At 40.7% G+C, this 18,312-nt stretch overlaps 1 protein-coding gene across 2 annotated transcripts in view; it reads left to right on the top strand.

The window, feature by feature from the left end:
* The window catches only part of LOC101595545 (cytochrome b5 reductase 4), a 76,136-nt gene extending 60,998 nt beyond the window's left edge, over positions 1–15,138 (top strand). For both annotated transcript variants that reach the window (XM_045160807.1, XM_004660464.2), the window contains 2 exons: positions 4,755–4,919; positions 14,669–15,138. In XM_045160807.1, the coding sequence (XP_045016742.1) occupies positions 4,755–4,919; positions 14,669–14,723 (220 nt within the window). In that variant the 3' untranslated portion in view covers positions 14,724–15,138. The remainder of the gene's footprint in view (positions 1–4,754; positions 4,920–14,668) is intronic.
* The last annotated feature ends 3,174 nt before the right edge of the window (positions 15,139–18,312 follow it).

Here is an 18,312-nt window from a genome sequence, read left to right as displayed (position 1 = left end):
TTAGGGCTGTGTCCCAGGATCATCCCACAGTGACACCTCTTTCAGCCAGACAGCTGGAAATCCAAGTAACAAGCTTTTGTTAAAAAATATAATTTTTGTTTATTTATTTGGGAAAGAGGCAGAGAGGGCTGGAGGGATGGTTTAGCAGTTAAGGCGTTTTCCTGCAAAGCCGAAGGACCCAGATTCGATTCCCCAGGGCCCACGTTAGTCAGATGTACAAGGGGCTGCATGCGTCTGGAGTTTGTTTTCAGTGGCAGGAGGCCCTGGTGCACCCATTCTCTCCCCCTCTCTCTTTCTCTCTTTCTCCCTCCCTCCCTCTCTTCTCTGTCAAATAAATAAATAAATATTAAAAAAAAAAAGGGCAGAGAGAGAGAGAGAGAGAATGGGCATGCCAAGGCCTCCAGGCACTGCAAACGAACTCTAGACATATGTGCCACCTTGTGCGTCTGGCTTACATGGGTCCTGGAGAGTTGAACCAGAGTCCTTTGACTTTTCAGGCAAATGCCTTAATGTCTAAGCCACCTCTCCAGCCCAAGTAACAAGCTTTTTAATAAGAACACCTGAGTCTGTTGGGGGACATTCAAACTGCCACAGCATGGCAGCAGGATCTTGAAGCAAAGCTGACCACAGTGAGTGTGCAGTCAGGAAACAGATGAGAAAGACTAGTGATCTGCTCACTCTCTTTTGTGTTCAGTCTGGTACCACAGCCCATGGAATGGTGCTGCTTGCTGTTAGGGCAGGTCTTCTCACCTCAATTACCCTAATCTTTACACTCCCTCTCAGACATGCTAGAGACTAGATCCAATCAGGCTGACAGATTAACCAAGATGAACCATCACTGCTTTTGTTCAGAAAACTCTGAGATGATTCACAGGCACTACCTCTTCATTAGTTTTTGATCTGAACTCAGACTTGCTCCTGCTGTAGTTAAAACAATGCTCTTGTACTGTGAAGGGACAGCTGCATCTTCATAGGGTCCTGAAGTTGTGTCTGAGCTGCATGCTCACTTTGTCCACTGAGTACCCAAAGTTATAACCAAAGAACCACTGGGGGAATGAACACAAGAGTCCTCAGAAGTTTATACTTCTGTTTAAAGAACTTAGTATTTTCTCATCAGAGATACCTGTGGAAAATATGCTACTGATCAATCTTTTTTCTTTTTTAAAAATACATATTTTTATTTTTTGACAATTTTACATGTATATATAATACATTTTGATCATATTCACCCTTACTAACTGATCTCCCTCCCACTGAAAACTTTGTTCTTCCCAAGAGGTTCTCATCTTACTATTGTGTGTGTGTTTGTCCCACTGAGTTTAATTCGGGCTGCTTGCCCGAATTAAAGTGGCTGGAAAATTATTTACTGGAACATGGGCAATTTACCAATATAACTGATTATAACACCCCCAGCAACAAGTAACTGCCAGTGACTCTTCAGCAATAGGTGAAGCCTTATGCTCCTCTCCCTAATCAGTGATATAATGTTGATAATCCTGGTCTTAATGCCAGTAGCCAGAGCTGCCATGAGTTCATGAGTGCAGTGGCTGTGTCATATCCAGCAAATGGTTTCACAGCACTCCTCCTGTCCTCCAGCTTTTACATTCTTTCCATCTACTCTTCTGCAATGTTCTTTGAACTTTAGAGGAAGGTATAAATGTGCTGGTTAATGAGCACATTTTATTTGTCAGTACTTTGTAAGTATATATTAACTACTGCTCACTGCAAAAAGCAGCTTCTGTGACCAAGGCTGAAAGAGCCCCAGTCTGTGGATATGAACATAAATAGTCAGAAGGCAGTTTGACACGATGGCCATGTCGGAAAGCAACAGCAGTATGACCTCCCCAGATGTGATGGTTAATCTCTGGTTGTCAGAATTTAGAATCATCATAGGAACAAATCTCTGGTCATGTCTCTGAGGGACTTTTTAGATTATGTTAGTTGAGGTGGAAAGACCCACCCTAGATGTGGGTGGCATTGTCTCATGGACTATATAAAAGGAGAGATCTGACTAAGAAGCAATGTCCATTCCTCTGCTCCACTTCCTCGTGGCTGGACTAAATGTGACAAGCTCCTGCCACCATCCTTCGCTGTCATGGTGGACTCTACCCTCTGTAACTGTAAGCTAAAACAAATCCTTTCCTTCCCCTCAGTAGCTCAGGTCAGGCATTTGTCCCTTCAATGAGAAAGTAACTCATATACCAACCAATGGATTTGACCAGGTTTACCTAATCAGGCATGAACTCCTTTGAAGCAGGTCTCAACCCCAATCCGAAAGTGGATGGTTAACTCCACAATTGCACCAGTGGACACGCCTTACCTGGCAGGTCATTATTGTAGCTCCTTTATGAAGAATTTCTTTAGTCAATCAACATTTTTTAGAGGCACTTATGTTGAGACAGGATTGTGTGCAGCACTTAACAACTTAGACAGGGGACTTTGTATGCCCTTAATAAAGTAATAAGCAAATACCACATTCTGAAATTAACACACTCTTGCTTGCTAGGAAAACAGTAAGTAATAATAATAATAGGTTAGTGAAACAAAGAATATGCTAAGTATCCCTTATTCAAAATGCTTGGAACAGAAAATACTTCAAATTTTGAAGTTTTGGATATTGGATTATATTTTATTTTATTATTTATTTATTTATGTATTTATTTTGGTTTTTCAAGGTAGGGTCTCACTCAAGCCCAGGGTGACCTGGAACTCACTATGGACTCTCAGGGTGGCCTCGAACTCATGGCAATCCTCCTACCTCTGCGCCACCACGCCCGGCTTTATTGGAGAATATTTTAATAGACTTTACTGATTGAGCTCCTCTAGAGTGAAAATATAAAATCTTAAATACTCCAGAATTTGATAGTTTTTGAGCACCATGTTGGTGCCCAAAATGATTTGAATTTTGGGCTACAGAGATGGATCAGTGGTTAAGGTGCTTGCCTGCAAAGCCTAATGACCTAGGTTTGATTCCCCAGTACCCACATAAAGCCAGATGCACAAAGTAGCACATGCATTTAAGTTCCTTTGTGCCCTGGCACACCCATACTCTCTCACCCTCTTGCCCTCCCCTTCTGTGTCTATCTCTCTGCTTGAAAGTAAATATTTAAATATTTTTTAAAACGCTTTGAATTTTGAGCATTTTGGATCTTGGATTTTTACATTGAAGGTGCTTTTCTTGTATTTGGGGAGGAGTTCTAAGTAGGCTGGGCTAGAATTGCTGATGATACTAAAAGGAACGTCTAAAGGTAAGAAATACAACAGTTCGGCAGGTGTTAAAGTATAACACCACAACACATTAGCATTGAGTGGTCTGGAAGTGCCCCACTCATTACATAAATGGAATGGCAAAGACTGTATTCAAGGCGGCGCCTGTGTGCAGGTTTGGGACTGGCCTGTGTGCACCTGGGACTGGCCCTGGGGTCCCAGCTATCCTCTGAGTTGGTCTGCTGCTGCGCCAGACCCACTTGGGAATGTGAGCCCTGGTGAAACAGACTTGTAGGCAACTCCCTCAGCCACATTTTGTGTCGGTTCTCTTGTTTGTTTCCCTAGCACAGTTAAGTTACTCAAGAAGCTGTTCACTTAAACTTTTCCTCAAAGCTTAGGTTAATGTATGACCAGTGCTTTGTACATTTAAGAAAATCTCTGTTAGTTAATAGAGCAGGTGGAAATGCATTCGATCTATGCTATTAAAAATTGTAAGGAATAATTTTATTTGCTAAAGTGAAACAAACAGAACAGGTACAGCAATGAATTTTGTATTTTCTGTAATGTTTTTGCTAGCAATTTACTTTGTAGCTCAGTGAGCCTGTGGGAAGATGTGATCTGTAATTACCTTGTGAGGCCCAGTTCGCATTCTTCCTGTTTTCATTCTATGGTTGATCATGTATTGAGTGCTTCTCTGTTGGCTACTAAAGATGCAGTGATAGCCAAAGCTGACATGACCCCCTGTCATGGGTTTTCAGTCTGACAGCCATGTTGGTAGTGCACACTTGCAACCCAAAGTAAGCTATGAAGAAAGGCAAACATTTCTTTAAATGTCTAATAAAGGAATCTAATCTAGGTCCATAGTGCTTGCCTGTGGACATGACGTTTGAACAAGAACAGGAGGCGGCAGTTTTAGAAGCAGTGCACAAAGAAGAATGGGTAGTGAAAACAGCAAGGAGTGAGGCCTTGAGTATGGAGCACAGTGATGCCATGATACATCTCTGCGTTCAGGCTTATGCGAGCAGTGAACTGGTGCCTTTCACAGAGTCAACATTGGATACTGGGCAGGCAGGTCACAAGTCTGGCTGAAGGCCTTCATTCAGTCTATCCAAGGTGAGAGGACAAATAGGCTTCCTAGTCAGATTGGCCCAAGGGGTCTAAAATCAGCAGAGAAGTTTGAGCCAGAGATTAAAATACGCATCTCTGAAAATGCCTCCTGACTGTGACTTACACTAGCAGGTAATTAAAGTGTGGAATTTTCTAAGAGCCCTTAGAGTTCCCTTTTTGGTGGGTTTTAACGGAAATAAAAAAAGTCAACTTACTTTCCTTTTCCTATAGCAAAAACTAATCCTTAGTAAATTTGGATTTGGCTGTGTTTTGTTAAATCTTTACTTAGAACTTATTTCAGTGGTTTTCTAGCAAGTAGTTCAGTCTTGATATATTAAATTGCTCTTAAGGGAAGGTGTCTTAGTGAACTAGAAACATACTAGTAATATGTTCAAAATAATGGAATTTAAAATGAGTTTCTTTTTTTTTTTTACACCTAGATTTGATGTTGAATTTATTCTCTCAGCACCTACTTCAGAATGGAATGGCAAACAGGGACACATATCACCAGCTCTTCTTTCTGAATTTTTGAAAAGAGGTCAAGAAGAATCTAGCGTCTTCCTTTGCATCTGTGGACCAACACCTTTTACAGAACAGGGAATAAGGTGAGCAACAGTGAATAGGATCAGGTGAGAGCAGTGTGGTAGAAACAGAATCCTGGAATGAAGGCCTTCCATCTAACCATTTGACATCTCTATAGCTCTGTCTGCCATAAAAACCTATTCCTGGGCATCTGTTGTAGCTTATGAAAACAGCAGTATTGCGACCATGCCTAGTGTTCAGTATGGACATAGAAGCATGTGTGAATACACACAAGATTGATTCTGCAGCCCTGCTGGGACCCAATCTCTTCTTCCACCAAAGCTTTTTTAACTATAGTGAGTAAGCAATTTTTGTCTCATGGTAGCTTCTTTCTTCTCTGCAGTGGGTAGTACTTGTTAAATAATAGTCATCCAAAGCCAGGCAAAGGGATAAAAAGATGACGACAAAACATAAGAAAGCAAGACTAATAGGCAGACCCTAAATAATGAAAAGTCAGTGCCGGGATACCTTCTGTCTGAAATTCACCTTGATAGGAATTTCCTTGAAAACGCTTTAAATTATTTGGTCAAATACAGCTACTACTGGGTTTCTAAATGAGTTTTAAGTTATAGCTCTTTGAATGTTGTTTTTTTTTTTTCTCTGTTTGGAATGTGAATCAATTTAACATTTTTCTAAATAGCTTTCATCTTACTGTTTTATTTTAAGTTATAACTATGAAGGGATGGAGAGATGACTTAGTGCTTGGCCTTTGAAGCCTAAGGATCCCAGTTCGAGGCTCGATTTCCCAGGACCCATGTTAGGCAGATGTACAAGGGGACGCATGCATCTGGAGTTCATTTGCAGTGGCTGGAGGCCCTGGTGCACCCATTCTCTTTCTCTCTCTATCTGCCTCTTTCTCACTGTGTCTATTGCTCTCAAATAAACAAATAAAAATGAACAAAAAATTACAATTATGAAAAACTAGCTCTCAATTTAAAAAAGGAAACACATTTAATTTTATGGAGGAAAGGGCTAAGCAGCACACTATCGTTCACTGTATTGATACTCAGAAGCCCTGGAGAGATGACTCAACAGTTAAGATGCTTGCCTGCAAAGCTTATTAACCTGGGTTTGACTCCCTAGTTCCCACATTAAGCCAGATGCACAAAGTGAATCATTTGTCTGATGTTCGTTTGCAGGGGCTGAGAGGTCTTTGCATGTCCATTCCCTTCCTCCCTCCTTCTCTTCTCCCCTCTTCCTTCCCTCCCTCCCTCCCTCCCTCTCTCCCTTTGTTCTTGAAAACAAGTAAAAATATTAAAAAGAAAAAGAAAGTCAGCCCTTAGAGCAGATATAGAAGGCTGTTATGTGGAGCATCCTGGAAGATCCCATTCTTTTTCCACAAGAATGTTGTCTTCTTTGCAACTCCTCACATCCTGGAGCCTCTGGATATGTGCATTAAATAGAATGTTTTCATGACCCGAGTGTTTTTCCTGTTGTAAATAAACTAATCTCTGTAGCTCCCCTTTTTTTCAGTTTTGCCTCATGTCTAATCTACTGCTGACTGGCTTACCCAGAAGCTCAGGAGTCAAGTAGTCATTGCACATGCTCCTTGAGATTACTTATCCTGATATGCTGCATAAAGCTGCCTTTCAAAGTGGCTTGGGTCAGGTCACTATGTGGAATTCATAGTGTCTGCCCTTGTGACGTTCATTTCAGGACTCATTTTCTTAATTTTCTTTTCCTCGCCATCTTGATTAATGTAGTGTAACTATCTTAACAATGACAAGAGGATCTAATTCATTATAGTTTTGTTGTCCTGTAAAATGATTCATCCTTTGACAGACTCATTCCTATGCCATCCAGAGTTAATCTCATATCTAATACATGCTGCGAACATCAGTTGTCCATGACTATCACATCTGTGAATTCAACCAACTCTGGATCAAAAATAGTCAAAAATATTACACTGGACACACTTTTTCACTAGTCCTAAACAGTATTGCATAAACACTGTTGATAGAGCATTCACATTGTTTGAGATATTGTAAATAATCTAGAGAGAATTTAAAAGATCTTGGAGTATGTACTTATATACAATATTTGTTATTAGACTTGAGCATCCAAAACTTTTGGTGTTCATAGGTGCATCAGGAAACCAGTCCCCCTCAGTATCACAACCAAGCTGTATAACCATCCAAAGCATACCCTCTGCATTTGGTGAATAGTTGTTAATTTATACAATAGAAAAAGATTTAGAGCCTGTTTGTTTAAAAACATACAAATAGCTTAGAATTCTATGGCCAATAATAATCCTTTCATGTGCTTCAGAGGACCACACGGTCCTACGGTGGAGACAAGTACGCACAGTAGTCATTGGAATGTGATGCTGAGCAGCTCAAATGCTCTTAGTAGAGGGAAATCAAAGAGTTTCTGCAATTCAGGAAAAGAGAGCTACTTTACCTAGAGGTGTGTTTGTGTGTGTGTGTGTGCACACGTGTGTGTGCTGGGAAGACAGGAATCATGTCAGAAAAGACCAGTGCCTCAAGTAATGACTGATGTGTCACCAACCAGAACTGGATATAGTGGCACATGACTATAGTCCCAGCATTCCGGAGACACATAGGCCCCTGAGGGCCTGTGCCTGGGGGAGACAGAATGCAGGCTGGAAGAGTAGAGTGGATTCACAGAGAAGCTTGACTGCTGCGCCCTAACAGCTGCACCCTCCAGGCCTTTTGTGTGAGTGTGTATCCTAGAAGCTGCCACTGGGGTTTTCAGTCCCAGCGCTTCCCACTCAAAATCATCTTACAGTCCTTTGCTGGCTGTTAAACTTTGCCTGTAAACAGGGGTAGACTGCAGTACTTAACCAAGCTTGTAAAGTGCTTGGCACAGTGACCACATACAACAGACTGCACTCAGCAAATGGTAATTATTTTCAGCAGCATTTTAATTGGAATTACTTCTGCGGTTTCAGCATTAGTTATGATGCTTTCCTTGTGGAAGGATATTTCAGCAGTCTGTCTGCTTTTTTTTTTTTTTGTAATTAGTGAGATAATTTGTTGCTCATTTTACTGGATCATTGCAAGAGGGAAGAGTTAATGAGAAATAAAAGTTCAGGGGCTTAACTGCCAAGAGAATTCTCTTGGACTCTTGTGTCCACTTTCCTTCATTCAGTTTTTTTTTTCCTTTTTATTAACAGTTTCCACACTTACAATAAACCATGATAACTCCCTCCCCTTCCCCCACTTTCCCTTTCACAAATCTACACTCCATCATATCCCCTCCCTCCATTAGTCTCTCTTATTTTGATGTCATTATCTTTTCCTCCTATTATGAGGATCTTGTGAAGATAGTGCTAGGCACTGTGAGGTCACAGATATTCAAGGCCAGTTTCTGTCTGATCAATTGCATTGTAAGCAGTCCTACCCTTCCCCTGGCTCTTCCATTCTTTCCACCACCTTTTTCACAGTGGACCCTGAGCCTTGGAAGGTGTGGTAGAGATGTTTCAGTGCAGAACGTTCCTCCATCATGTCTTCTCAGCTCTATGGTTCCTTTTTGGTCATCCTAGTAGTCACCACTATCTGAAAAAAGAAGCTTTTCTCACCCAAAGTGAGAATGGCAGTAATATATGGGTATGATCATTAAGGTGCTTACAGAGCAGTTGGTGAGCATAATATATGCATTTAACCAGACAAGAGCAGGCATGACACTCCTAATGCTCATGACCTCCCCCACCATAGGCTTTTGATTAGGTTTTCAGTACCAGGCATGTCTTCCCTCCCATCAAGCAGGTCTCCATTGCAAATAGAGAACAGTTGGTTTCTCTCATAACAGACATGCTACTGTTGCACACATTGGCTCATTTGGCCTGGCTAGCCAAACTTGAGGCTTGCAGTGTCCACTGTTTTCACCACTGATGCCTTCTGTCTCCCATAAGGCTACATGCAGTGCAGCTTTTCCCAGCTTTCTGTTAGCTGGTCTACCAAGAGGAGATCTTCAGCTCAGCCCCACTTTGATTTCTCAGTAACCTTGTAGCTCAGGTATGTGGAGTCTTCAGCAATAGGGTCTTATCATTTATTCCTGGTGGGAAACCAAGAGCCTTGGCAATAGCCTGTAATGTTTTGGAGGCAACAGGGACCTCCCTGGCCAACAATTCACTGGAAGGCATCCCATCCCTGGCACTGGAATTTTTCTACTAACAGTCTATGGCTTCTGGGTGTGCCATTATCCAAAAAAGTAGGCTATCATGTGGCTTATTCACAGTATCCTGAATTTTGATTAACCCTCCCCCCCACACATACCTTTTGCTTAGTCTCTTTTCCTGACCTCATTTAGGCCATTCCACTCTCAGTAATCTGTCCATCTACTTACATATGTACAGTACCATCCCCTTAAGTCCACCCCTCTCCTCCCTCCCTTATAGCCTTTTTCTGCTTACTGGCCTCTGTTACTGATTTTTACTCCAACTCACACACAAGTCTGAACACTTGTAACTAGGATTAGTAATTAGGATCCTGTGGTGGTTTGATTCAGGTGTCCCCCATAAACTTATGTGTTCTGAATGCTAGGTTCCCTAGCTGATGGCAACTGGAAATTAAAGCCTCCTGGAAGCGGTTTATTGTTAGGGGCAGGCTTATGGGTGTTATAGCCAATTTCCCCATGCCAGTGTTTGGCATACTCTACTGTTGCTATGGTCCATCTTATGTTGGCCAGGGGGTGATGTCCACCCTGTGCTCATGCCATTGTTTTCCCTGCCATCATGGAGTTTCCCCCTCGAGACTATAAGCCAAAATAAACTTCTTTTTTTCCCACAAGTTGTTCTTGGTTGAGTGATTTCTACCAGCAATGAGAACCTGACTGCAACAGATCCACATATGACAGAAATCATGTGACATTTGGGTTGTCTCAGTTAGTATAATCCTTTCCAGATCTATCCTTTTCCCTGCAAATTTCATAATTTCATTTTTCTTTACTACTGAATAGAATTCCATTGTATAAATATACCACATCTTCATTATCCACTCATCAGGGATATCTAGGCTGGTTCCATTTCTTAGCTACTGTGAATAGAGCAGCAATAAACATGGTTGTGCAAGTTATCAGTAAGGTAGTGAGAAGAGTCCTTAGGATATATGCCTAGAAGTGCTATAGCTGGATCATATGGTAAATCTATTTTTAGCTATCTCAGGAGCCTCCACACTGATTTCCATAATGGTACAAGACTACATTCCCACCAACATGTAGAAGAGTTCCTCTTATTCTGCATCCTCACCAGCATTTATTGTCTTTTTTTCTTGATGGTAGGATGACAGGAGTGAGATGAAATCTCAGTAGTTTTAACTTGCATTTCCCTAATGGCTAAGGATGTAAACTTTTTTTTTAGATATTTATGTCATCTGTAATTCTTCTTTTGAGAATTCTCTATTTAGTTTCTTAGCTCATTTTTAAAAATATTTTATTTATTTGTTTATTTGAGAGAGAGAGAGGAAGAGGCAGAGGAAAGAGAGAATGGGCACACCAGGGCCTCCAGCCACTGCAGACGAACTCCAGACACATACTCCCCCTTGTGCATCTGGCTTATATGGGTCCTTAGGCTTCACAGGCAAGCTCCTTAAGCGATAAGCCATTTCCCCAGTCCCCTTAGCCCATTTTTTAATTTGGTTATTTGATTTCTTATTATTTTGTTTTCTAAGTTCTTTGTATATCCTAGGTATTAATCCTCCATCAGATGTATAGCAGGCAAAGATTTTCTCCCACTCTGTAGGTTGCCTCTTTGCTGTATTCAGTGTCCTTTGCTGTACAAAGGCTTTGTAATTTCATGAGATCCCATTGGTTAATTACTGGTTTTATGTCCTGAGCAACTGGAGTTATATTCAAAGAGTCATTGCCTTACCAGTATGTTGAAGAGTTTCTTCTTTCTCCTCTAGCAGTTCCACATTTTCAGATCTGATATTAAGGTATTTATCCATTTGGACTTGATTCTTATGCACGGAGAGAGATAAGGATCTGTTTTTTATCCTTCTACATATAGATATCCCGTTTTCCCAGTATCATTTGTTAAAGAGGCTGTCTTTTTGCCAATGCATATTTTTGGCATATTTGTCAAAAATCAAATGGCTGCAGCAGCCTGAATTTACATCCAGGTCCTCTGTTTTGTTCCATTGATCTCTGTCTGTCTTTGTGCCAGTACAATGCTGTTTTTGTTACTATGAATTTGTAATATAGCTTAAAATTGGATATGGTGATACCAACAGCCTTATTTTTGTTGCTTAAAATTGTTTTAGCTATTTAAGGTTTTTTTGTACTTCCAAATGATTTTAAGATTTTTTATTTCTATGAACAATGCCATTGGAATTTTAATGGGGATTGCATTATATGTATAGATTGCTTTTAGTAAGACTGACATTTCACAATATTGGTTCTTCCAATCCAAGAACAAGGTGTGTCTTTCCATTTCCTAGTGTCTTCTGCAGTATCTCACATGAGTGTTCTAAAGTTTTCATTGTAGAGATCCTTCACTTCCTTGGTTAGATTTATTCCAAAGTACTTTTTTTTTTTTTTTTTGAGGCATTTGTGAATGTGATTCCTGGATTTCATTTTCTGCATGTTTGTTGTTAGTATATAGAAAAGCTACTGGTTTCTGTGTATTTATTTTGTATCCTGCTACATTGCTAAAATTGTTTATCAGCTCTAACAGTTTGCAGGTAGTCTTTAGGGTCCTTTACGAACAGAAGCATATCATCTGCAAATAATGATAATTTGATCTCTTCCTTTCCAATTTGTATCCCTTTTATGAATGTATCTTGTCTTATTGCTATAGCTAAGACTTCCAGTACTGTATTAAATAACAGTGGGGACAGTGAACACCCTTGTCCTGTTCCTGGTTTTAGTGGAAAAGCTTCAGGTTTTTCCCCATTTAGTATTATGTTGCCTGCTGTAGGTTTCTCATAACTAGCCTTTAATATGTTGAGATATGTTCTTTCTATTCCAAGTTTCTATAGGACTTTTACCATGAAGGGATGTTGGATTTTGTCAAATGATTATTCTGCTTGTTCTTATTTTTCCAAGGCCTTACGATAAAGCACTAAATTGCTTAGTGTGAACTCTGTAATTTCTTAATATAGGCACTCAGAGCTATACATTTCTCTCTTAGGACTGCCTTCATTGTGTCCCAAAGGTTTTGTATTCTCATCATCATTTGATTCTATGAATTTATTGGTTTCTTCAATGACCCACTCATCATTCAATAATGTACTGTTTAGTCTCCATGAACATCTGTGTGCTCTGTAGTTTTTCCTGTTGCTGATTTGTAGTTGAATCCCATTGTGGTCAGATAAAGTACAAGGGATTATTTCAGTATTCTTGTATTTGTTAAGATTTGCTTTGTGTTCTAATATATGGTCTGTTTACAGAAGATTCCATTTGCTGCTGAGAAAAATGTATTTTCTGCAGCATTTGGTTAGAATGTTCTGTAGATACCTGTTAAGTCCATTTGATGCATGGCATCTTTTAATCCAGATGTCTCTATCTCTCTCTCTATTTTTTGACAGGATGACCTGTCAATTGATGAGAGTTGGGTATTGAAATCACCCACTACAATTGTCTTTGGTATTACCTGGGACCTTAAGTCTAATAGTGTTTGTTTGATGAAATTGGGAGCCCCCATGTTACGTGCATATAAGTTTAAGATTGTAATGTCCTCTTGTTGGAGCATTCCTTTGATCAGTACAAAGTGACCTTCTTTATCTTTCCTCTCTAATGTAGGTTTGAAGTCTATCCTGTCAGATATAGCAACCCCTGCTTGTTTACTAGGCCCATTTGCTTGAAATACCATTTTCTGTCCTTTCACCCCAAGACCATGTGTATCTTTTATTGAGAGATAAGTTTTCTGGTGGTAACAAACAGCAGGATCCTGCCTTTTAATACAGTCTACAAGCCTGTGTCTTTTGGTTGGGGCATTGAGGCCACTGATATTAAGAGTTATTATTGAAAGGTATGTGTTTATTCTTACCATTCTTCTTGTTTTGTACTGCATCCTGTTTTCTCTTTACTCTCTTGAGTGTGGTTTACTTTTTCCTGTTTCCTCGTATGTGTGCTTTGCTTTTTCTTCAGCATGAACGATTTCCTCAAGTATTTTCGGTAGAGCTGGCTTAGTTGTCATAAATTCCTTTAGCCTATTTTTGTTTTAGCGCAGGCTGTGTACCTGCCTTTTTGTCAATTGGCCTCCTTACCTTTTCTGGTGGCTTCCAATCTCACCAATGCTGAGTGCCCTTCTCAGTCCGTCTGTATTGCACTGTGGATCTGATCAGCTGTGTTGGATGCACTGCCACCAGGGACTGAGTTTTCCAGAGGTTTGTGGTTCTGATGGCTGGGAGAAGGGAGAGTGCAGGAAGCCTGGAGTTGTACTGCAACTGCTCAGCTGGTCCTGCCTGTGTCCCCTTCAGCAGCTCCTCAGCCGGTCTCTGCTCTCTTTTCTTCATGTTTGTTGACTTTGCGAGGATGTCGATGCGATTGGAAAACCCTCTCCTTTGGTCTCTGCTCCTGTAGCTCGCTGCCGCAAGCACCTCGGTGGGATTCTGGCAGGTTTCTTCTTTTCTAGCAGACCTTGGTCTCCCTCCTTCTCTGCTGTGGCTGGTAATAACCTATACACCTTCACTTTTTGGTAGAAGAGTGTATTTTGCTGTGGTTTTGCTTAAATCCCTCCCTAGGCTGGTTTGGCATGACTCCTATGCCACCATCTTACCTGGAAGTCCATTCAGTTTTTTTCTGTCTGCTTTTCCTGTTCAGCGAAGGAGAATGAAGGTAGGATGCTAGGAATCAAGTCTCTATTTTGCCTTCTTAGTGTGAGCTCTCTTACTACACAGCCACATGACTAATGAACCAAGTTTTCTTTATAGAACCCCTCAAATGATTAATAAGAAAAGAATGATAGAAGTTGAATCTCACCAATTTCATAGATCTACAATGATTGTGAGCATCTAATAAGAAAGACATCTGTGTCTTTTTATTATATGCCTCTCGCAGGAAGAACACTAGCTATGAAATAGCCTTGTCATAAAGAATTAAGCCTGTCTCTGATGAAGCCTTGATGTATAGTTATTAAACTGTAGAAATATGTTATATAGAAATAATATGCATCAAAGTTAGGACTATGTGAGACTCAACAAATTTTTTAAAAACTTGACTTTTTTCAACAAATAAGTTGCAGGCCTAATGGGAGTGGGGAGCAGAAGGTACCAAAAGATCAAAATATATCTAAAAGACCATCAGCCCATTATAATGAATAAGTTTTCATTGGATCCAGACTCAAGCAACTGAAAATTCATGGCCATTACAAAATCACTGAAGGTTTGAATGCTGACTAGACCTCATGTGATAATTGTCACCTTGTCCAGATGTAATAAATTTGTGGGTTTGTTTGTTTTTTGATTTTTCAATGTGTGGTGTGTGTTTGTTTGTGTGTGTGTGTGTGTGTGTTATTGAGAGAGAGAGAGAGGCAGATAGAGATTGGGTACAGCAAGGCCCCCAGCCACTGCAAGTGAACTCCAGGCACATGCTGCACCTTATACATCTCACTTTATGTGGGTCCTGGGGAATTGAACATTGGCCCTTAGGTTTTGCAGGTAAGCATCTTAACCACTAAGCCATTTCTCCAGTCCTATTTAAAAATATATATATATATATATATGTATGTATGTATGTATATCTGTCTGTCTGTCTGTCTATCTGTCTATCTATCTATATGAAAGTGAGAAAATACAGAGACAATACAGTGTGTGAGTAAATTTGATCTTACTTCTGTATCTGCAATGAAATGTGAATGTGTGTTTTTCAGGATGCTGCATGATCTTCACATTTCCAGAGACGAGATCCACGGCTTCACGGCATAGTGGAGAGCTGTCGTTTTTATTCCACCAGCTTATCTGAATCTGTAGTTGCTTGGGGTTTTTTAAGAGAACACTTTTGTATGGACTAAAAGGTTAACTAGAACCCAGGCTTCAGTTTCTTAAATGAAATCATATGTTCCTGCAGTTTAGGTAATTTCTTGGTTTTATTTTGTACCTTAACTTATTTTACTACTGATATTTGCCCTGGAAAACCAGTCATGGCAGCAAGTCCCTCCATGACTCTCTGTTACGAATGACAGATTTCCTCATCATTGAAACTGTATCAGTGTTGTACACGAGCACTTGTATTTTATGAGAAGATAACGTAAATGATCATTTGGATCACGTTTCTATGCTGTAAAATGTCTTCTTATTAGCAATACAGATTAAAATTACATTGCACTGTTTGCTCAGGAAATGATTTATGTCTTTGTTATTAATACAAAAACAACTTATTAAGCAATCTAAACATCTTTGTGGGTATATATGGTACTGATGCAGAGTAGAATAAAATTATACTTAAGTACTTTTTAATCCTTGTGGTAGAAATGTTGTTGAATGCGACAATATTGAATGGCTGTCCTAAAGGGAATTTGATTTAATTTTATTTAAAAGTTTTTCAGCAAGCGTCTTATCATGTAGCCTTAGTTGGCTTTGACTTAGCTCTGTACACCAGCCCATCCTTCTTAACTTGTGGTGATTCTTCTGCCTCTGCTTCTGAGGGCTGTGTTCACAGGTATGCACCACTACACTTTAAAGACTAATTTTTAAAGGCACCAATTTAAAAAAAGCAAAACTCTTGGTTATACTTTACTCGTGTAGCTTTGGACCAGGTGTGTTAGAGAGCTGATGAGATCCCTGACAACTACTGTTCCCAGGGAGAACCAAAGACCTGAGGAAAGAGTGAGTTTAGTTTGCAGCCTAAATAACCACTAATTCCATGTGAGCACATCAAAAGCAGCCGGGAGGAGGGGGAATGTTCTGTCCTGAATCATTCTTTCCTGGCTGGTCAGCTGGGAGCAGCAGTTTCTGGTGTGTGGACAGCTTTAAAATCCGTTCTCAGACCGGCCGGGATTCAGCAGAAGACATCACGAGCCTTTCGGGGGGATGTCTCCTGAATGCATAAGTGGCCACTGCACAGGCTGCCTCTGATTATTCCATCCTGAGCCACACAGCAGCAAAGTTCTCACAGATGTGGGGTGAGAAGTCCTCAGTTTCTTCACTAAATGAGTGATGTTCAAAAGGAACACAGTATTAACAGTTCCCACAGGACAAACACAGCTTGTGAAGCACTCTGCAGAGGGCTGGTGGCCCATCCCTCCTCCTGTGCTCTCCCCTCTGTGGCCACCCCTTCTCATCTTCCTTCCACCACGGGTGTCCCCTGATGCTGACAGGAATTTTCCATAGCTCCATGTCCGCCATTTTCTCTTCTACCTTTAAAGGTTATATGCACCATATTTCTTTTCCTGCCTTGTGGTAGTTCATTAGGAATATGTCGTTAATATTACCTCAGTCAAAGTCTTTCTCAACTTTTCTAACTTTTTCTTCTCCTCTAGTCCTTTTCCAGTTACCTTAAGCAAACAGATTCTCCTATTATTTTCACTGTATATCTTTTCTGTAGTCCTCTTTGGATTGTATTTTAGAGCAAAAGAAAACTCAAGTATATCTTTTGGATACGTTCTACCATGATTTTAGCAGTTTAAACATCAATAATTCCCAAGTTGGAGTCTCTAATTTGAGAATCCGTTGAACTTCAGCTTTCTATCCTGTTACTTCCTGAAAACCATCTGTATGCGCCTCACAGCCACCAAAAGTCAACTTCACTGGGCTCAGCTCTCCGCAAGCTTATGTCTCCTCTTGAAAGTAACTATTACTAGTGGTCTTGTCTGGACCAGTGTGTCAGGGTTCTTGGCATCTTATTCAAAGAAGTTTTATGCAAAAGTAAAGAAAAGCAGGTTGTCAGCAGCCATATTGACAACTGGCAAAACTCTGTTCGAGTCCCAGAGCATCGGAGGCACGTGTTGTTGGCTTCTAAGTCGGAAGGCTGTAGGAAGGGCAGGATGTCCGCTTCGCAGGGAGGAACGGAAAGGCATCCGCCGGTGACTTCACTTCACGGTGGGTGGGAGATGTTCCAATGTCGTCTGGGAAAGTTACCACAGTGGCGCCCAGGGCAAAGGATGGGAGCACGGGAGAGTAGTGTGAGCATGCGTGGTAGCCACGTTTGCCTTTTGCAATCCTGTTCCTGCTTAGGGTGGAGTGGAGGGTGACTACGCTGGCTGTACTTGGTAAACCAGTCCATAAATTCCAACTAGAAACTGCCTCAAGCTGCCATTTGAAGCAGCTGACCAGGTTTTGGTGAGTCAATGGCCTTTGTTCAAGCCTGAGTTCAAGTCCTACACCTTATTGTGACATGCTACCTGTCCCACAACCTGGTGTTAACTTGGAACCTGGTTTCCCAAATTTCCCTTAATTCATCAAGAAAATTAATGGTTGGCATCAGTGCTTGGCACAGCTTACTGCATCATCGGTCATACATTTCTAAAGCAACTATTGGAAATAGTGTAATTTTTTTTCAGAAACTAGTTGCAGTGCCACTCATGACAGCTCAGAAAAACAAAGTTATGAAGGTTCTGATGTTCATAATATACTGAGTGCAGGGCTGGAGAGATGGCTTAGCAGTTAAGGTGCTTGCCTGCAAAGCCAAAGGACCTCAGTTCAATTCCCCAGTACCCATGTAAGCCAGATACACAAGGGGGCACATGCATCTGGAGTTTGTTTGCAGTGGCTGAAGCCATGGTGCACCCATTCTTTCCCTCCCACTCTTCACACTCTCTCTTTATCCCCCTCTTTCCCTGTCTCAAAAATATAATAAAATATTTTTAAAAATAAAATATACTGAATGCAAACCTCAGCTGAGGCATTGAGGACACAAATCTAATGAAACATAAAAACCCTCATTCAAGGTAAGCTTATGGGCCACAGAGGTTCTCACAGCTACAACTAGATTTATGTTCCACCACTGTAGTGTTTTAGGGTTGCCTTTTCCCATGCACCTTGCCAGTGTTTGTGATGTTTTGTTTTCTTATTTTAACATAGCTGTTAGCCATTTGCACTTCCCTTGAAAAGTGCCTGCGCTGCTTATTTGCATTGAGCGATTGAATAATTTGCTTTGCTGGTGTTTAATTGTTTCAACTCTCTCTCTGTTATGGACGTGAATCCTCTGTCAGATGAATAGCTGCCAGTGAGCTTACTCCCATGTGATAGGCTGCCACTTTACTCCTTTTGTTTGCTGTGCCATCCTATTTGTCAATTCTTGCTGTTATTTCCTGAATTTTGGAAGTCCTATCCAGAAAGTTGTTGCTTATCACTACATCTAGTGTTGTCCATGTATTTTCCTCTAGTAGTTGCAGGTCTTACATTGGGATCTTTGGTCCATTTGAGATTGATTTTTGTGCAGGATGAGATAGGGATCTAGTTTCATTTTTCTACCTGTAGACACCCAGTTTTCCTAGTACACTTGATGAGGAGGCTATTTTTTGTTTGTTGCTTTGGGGCACTTTGTTCTTTTACTATAAAAACTTCATGAAACAAG

This window comes from Jaculus jaculus, chromosome 10 (assembly GCF_020740685.1).
Source record: "Jaculus jaculus isolate mJacJac1 chromosome 10, mJacJac1.mat.Y.cur, whole genome shotgun sequence".
Classification (NCBI taxonomy): domain Eukaryota; kingdom Metazoa; phylum Chordata; class Mammalia; order Rodentia; family Dipodidae; genus Jaculus; species Jaculus jaculus.
The sequence above is the reverse complement of the archived record's forward strand: the minus strand, read 5'-3'. Positions and strand labels throughout refer to the sequence as shown.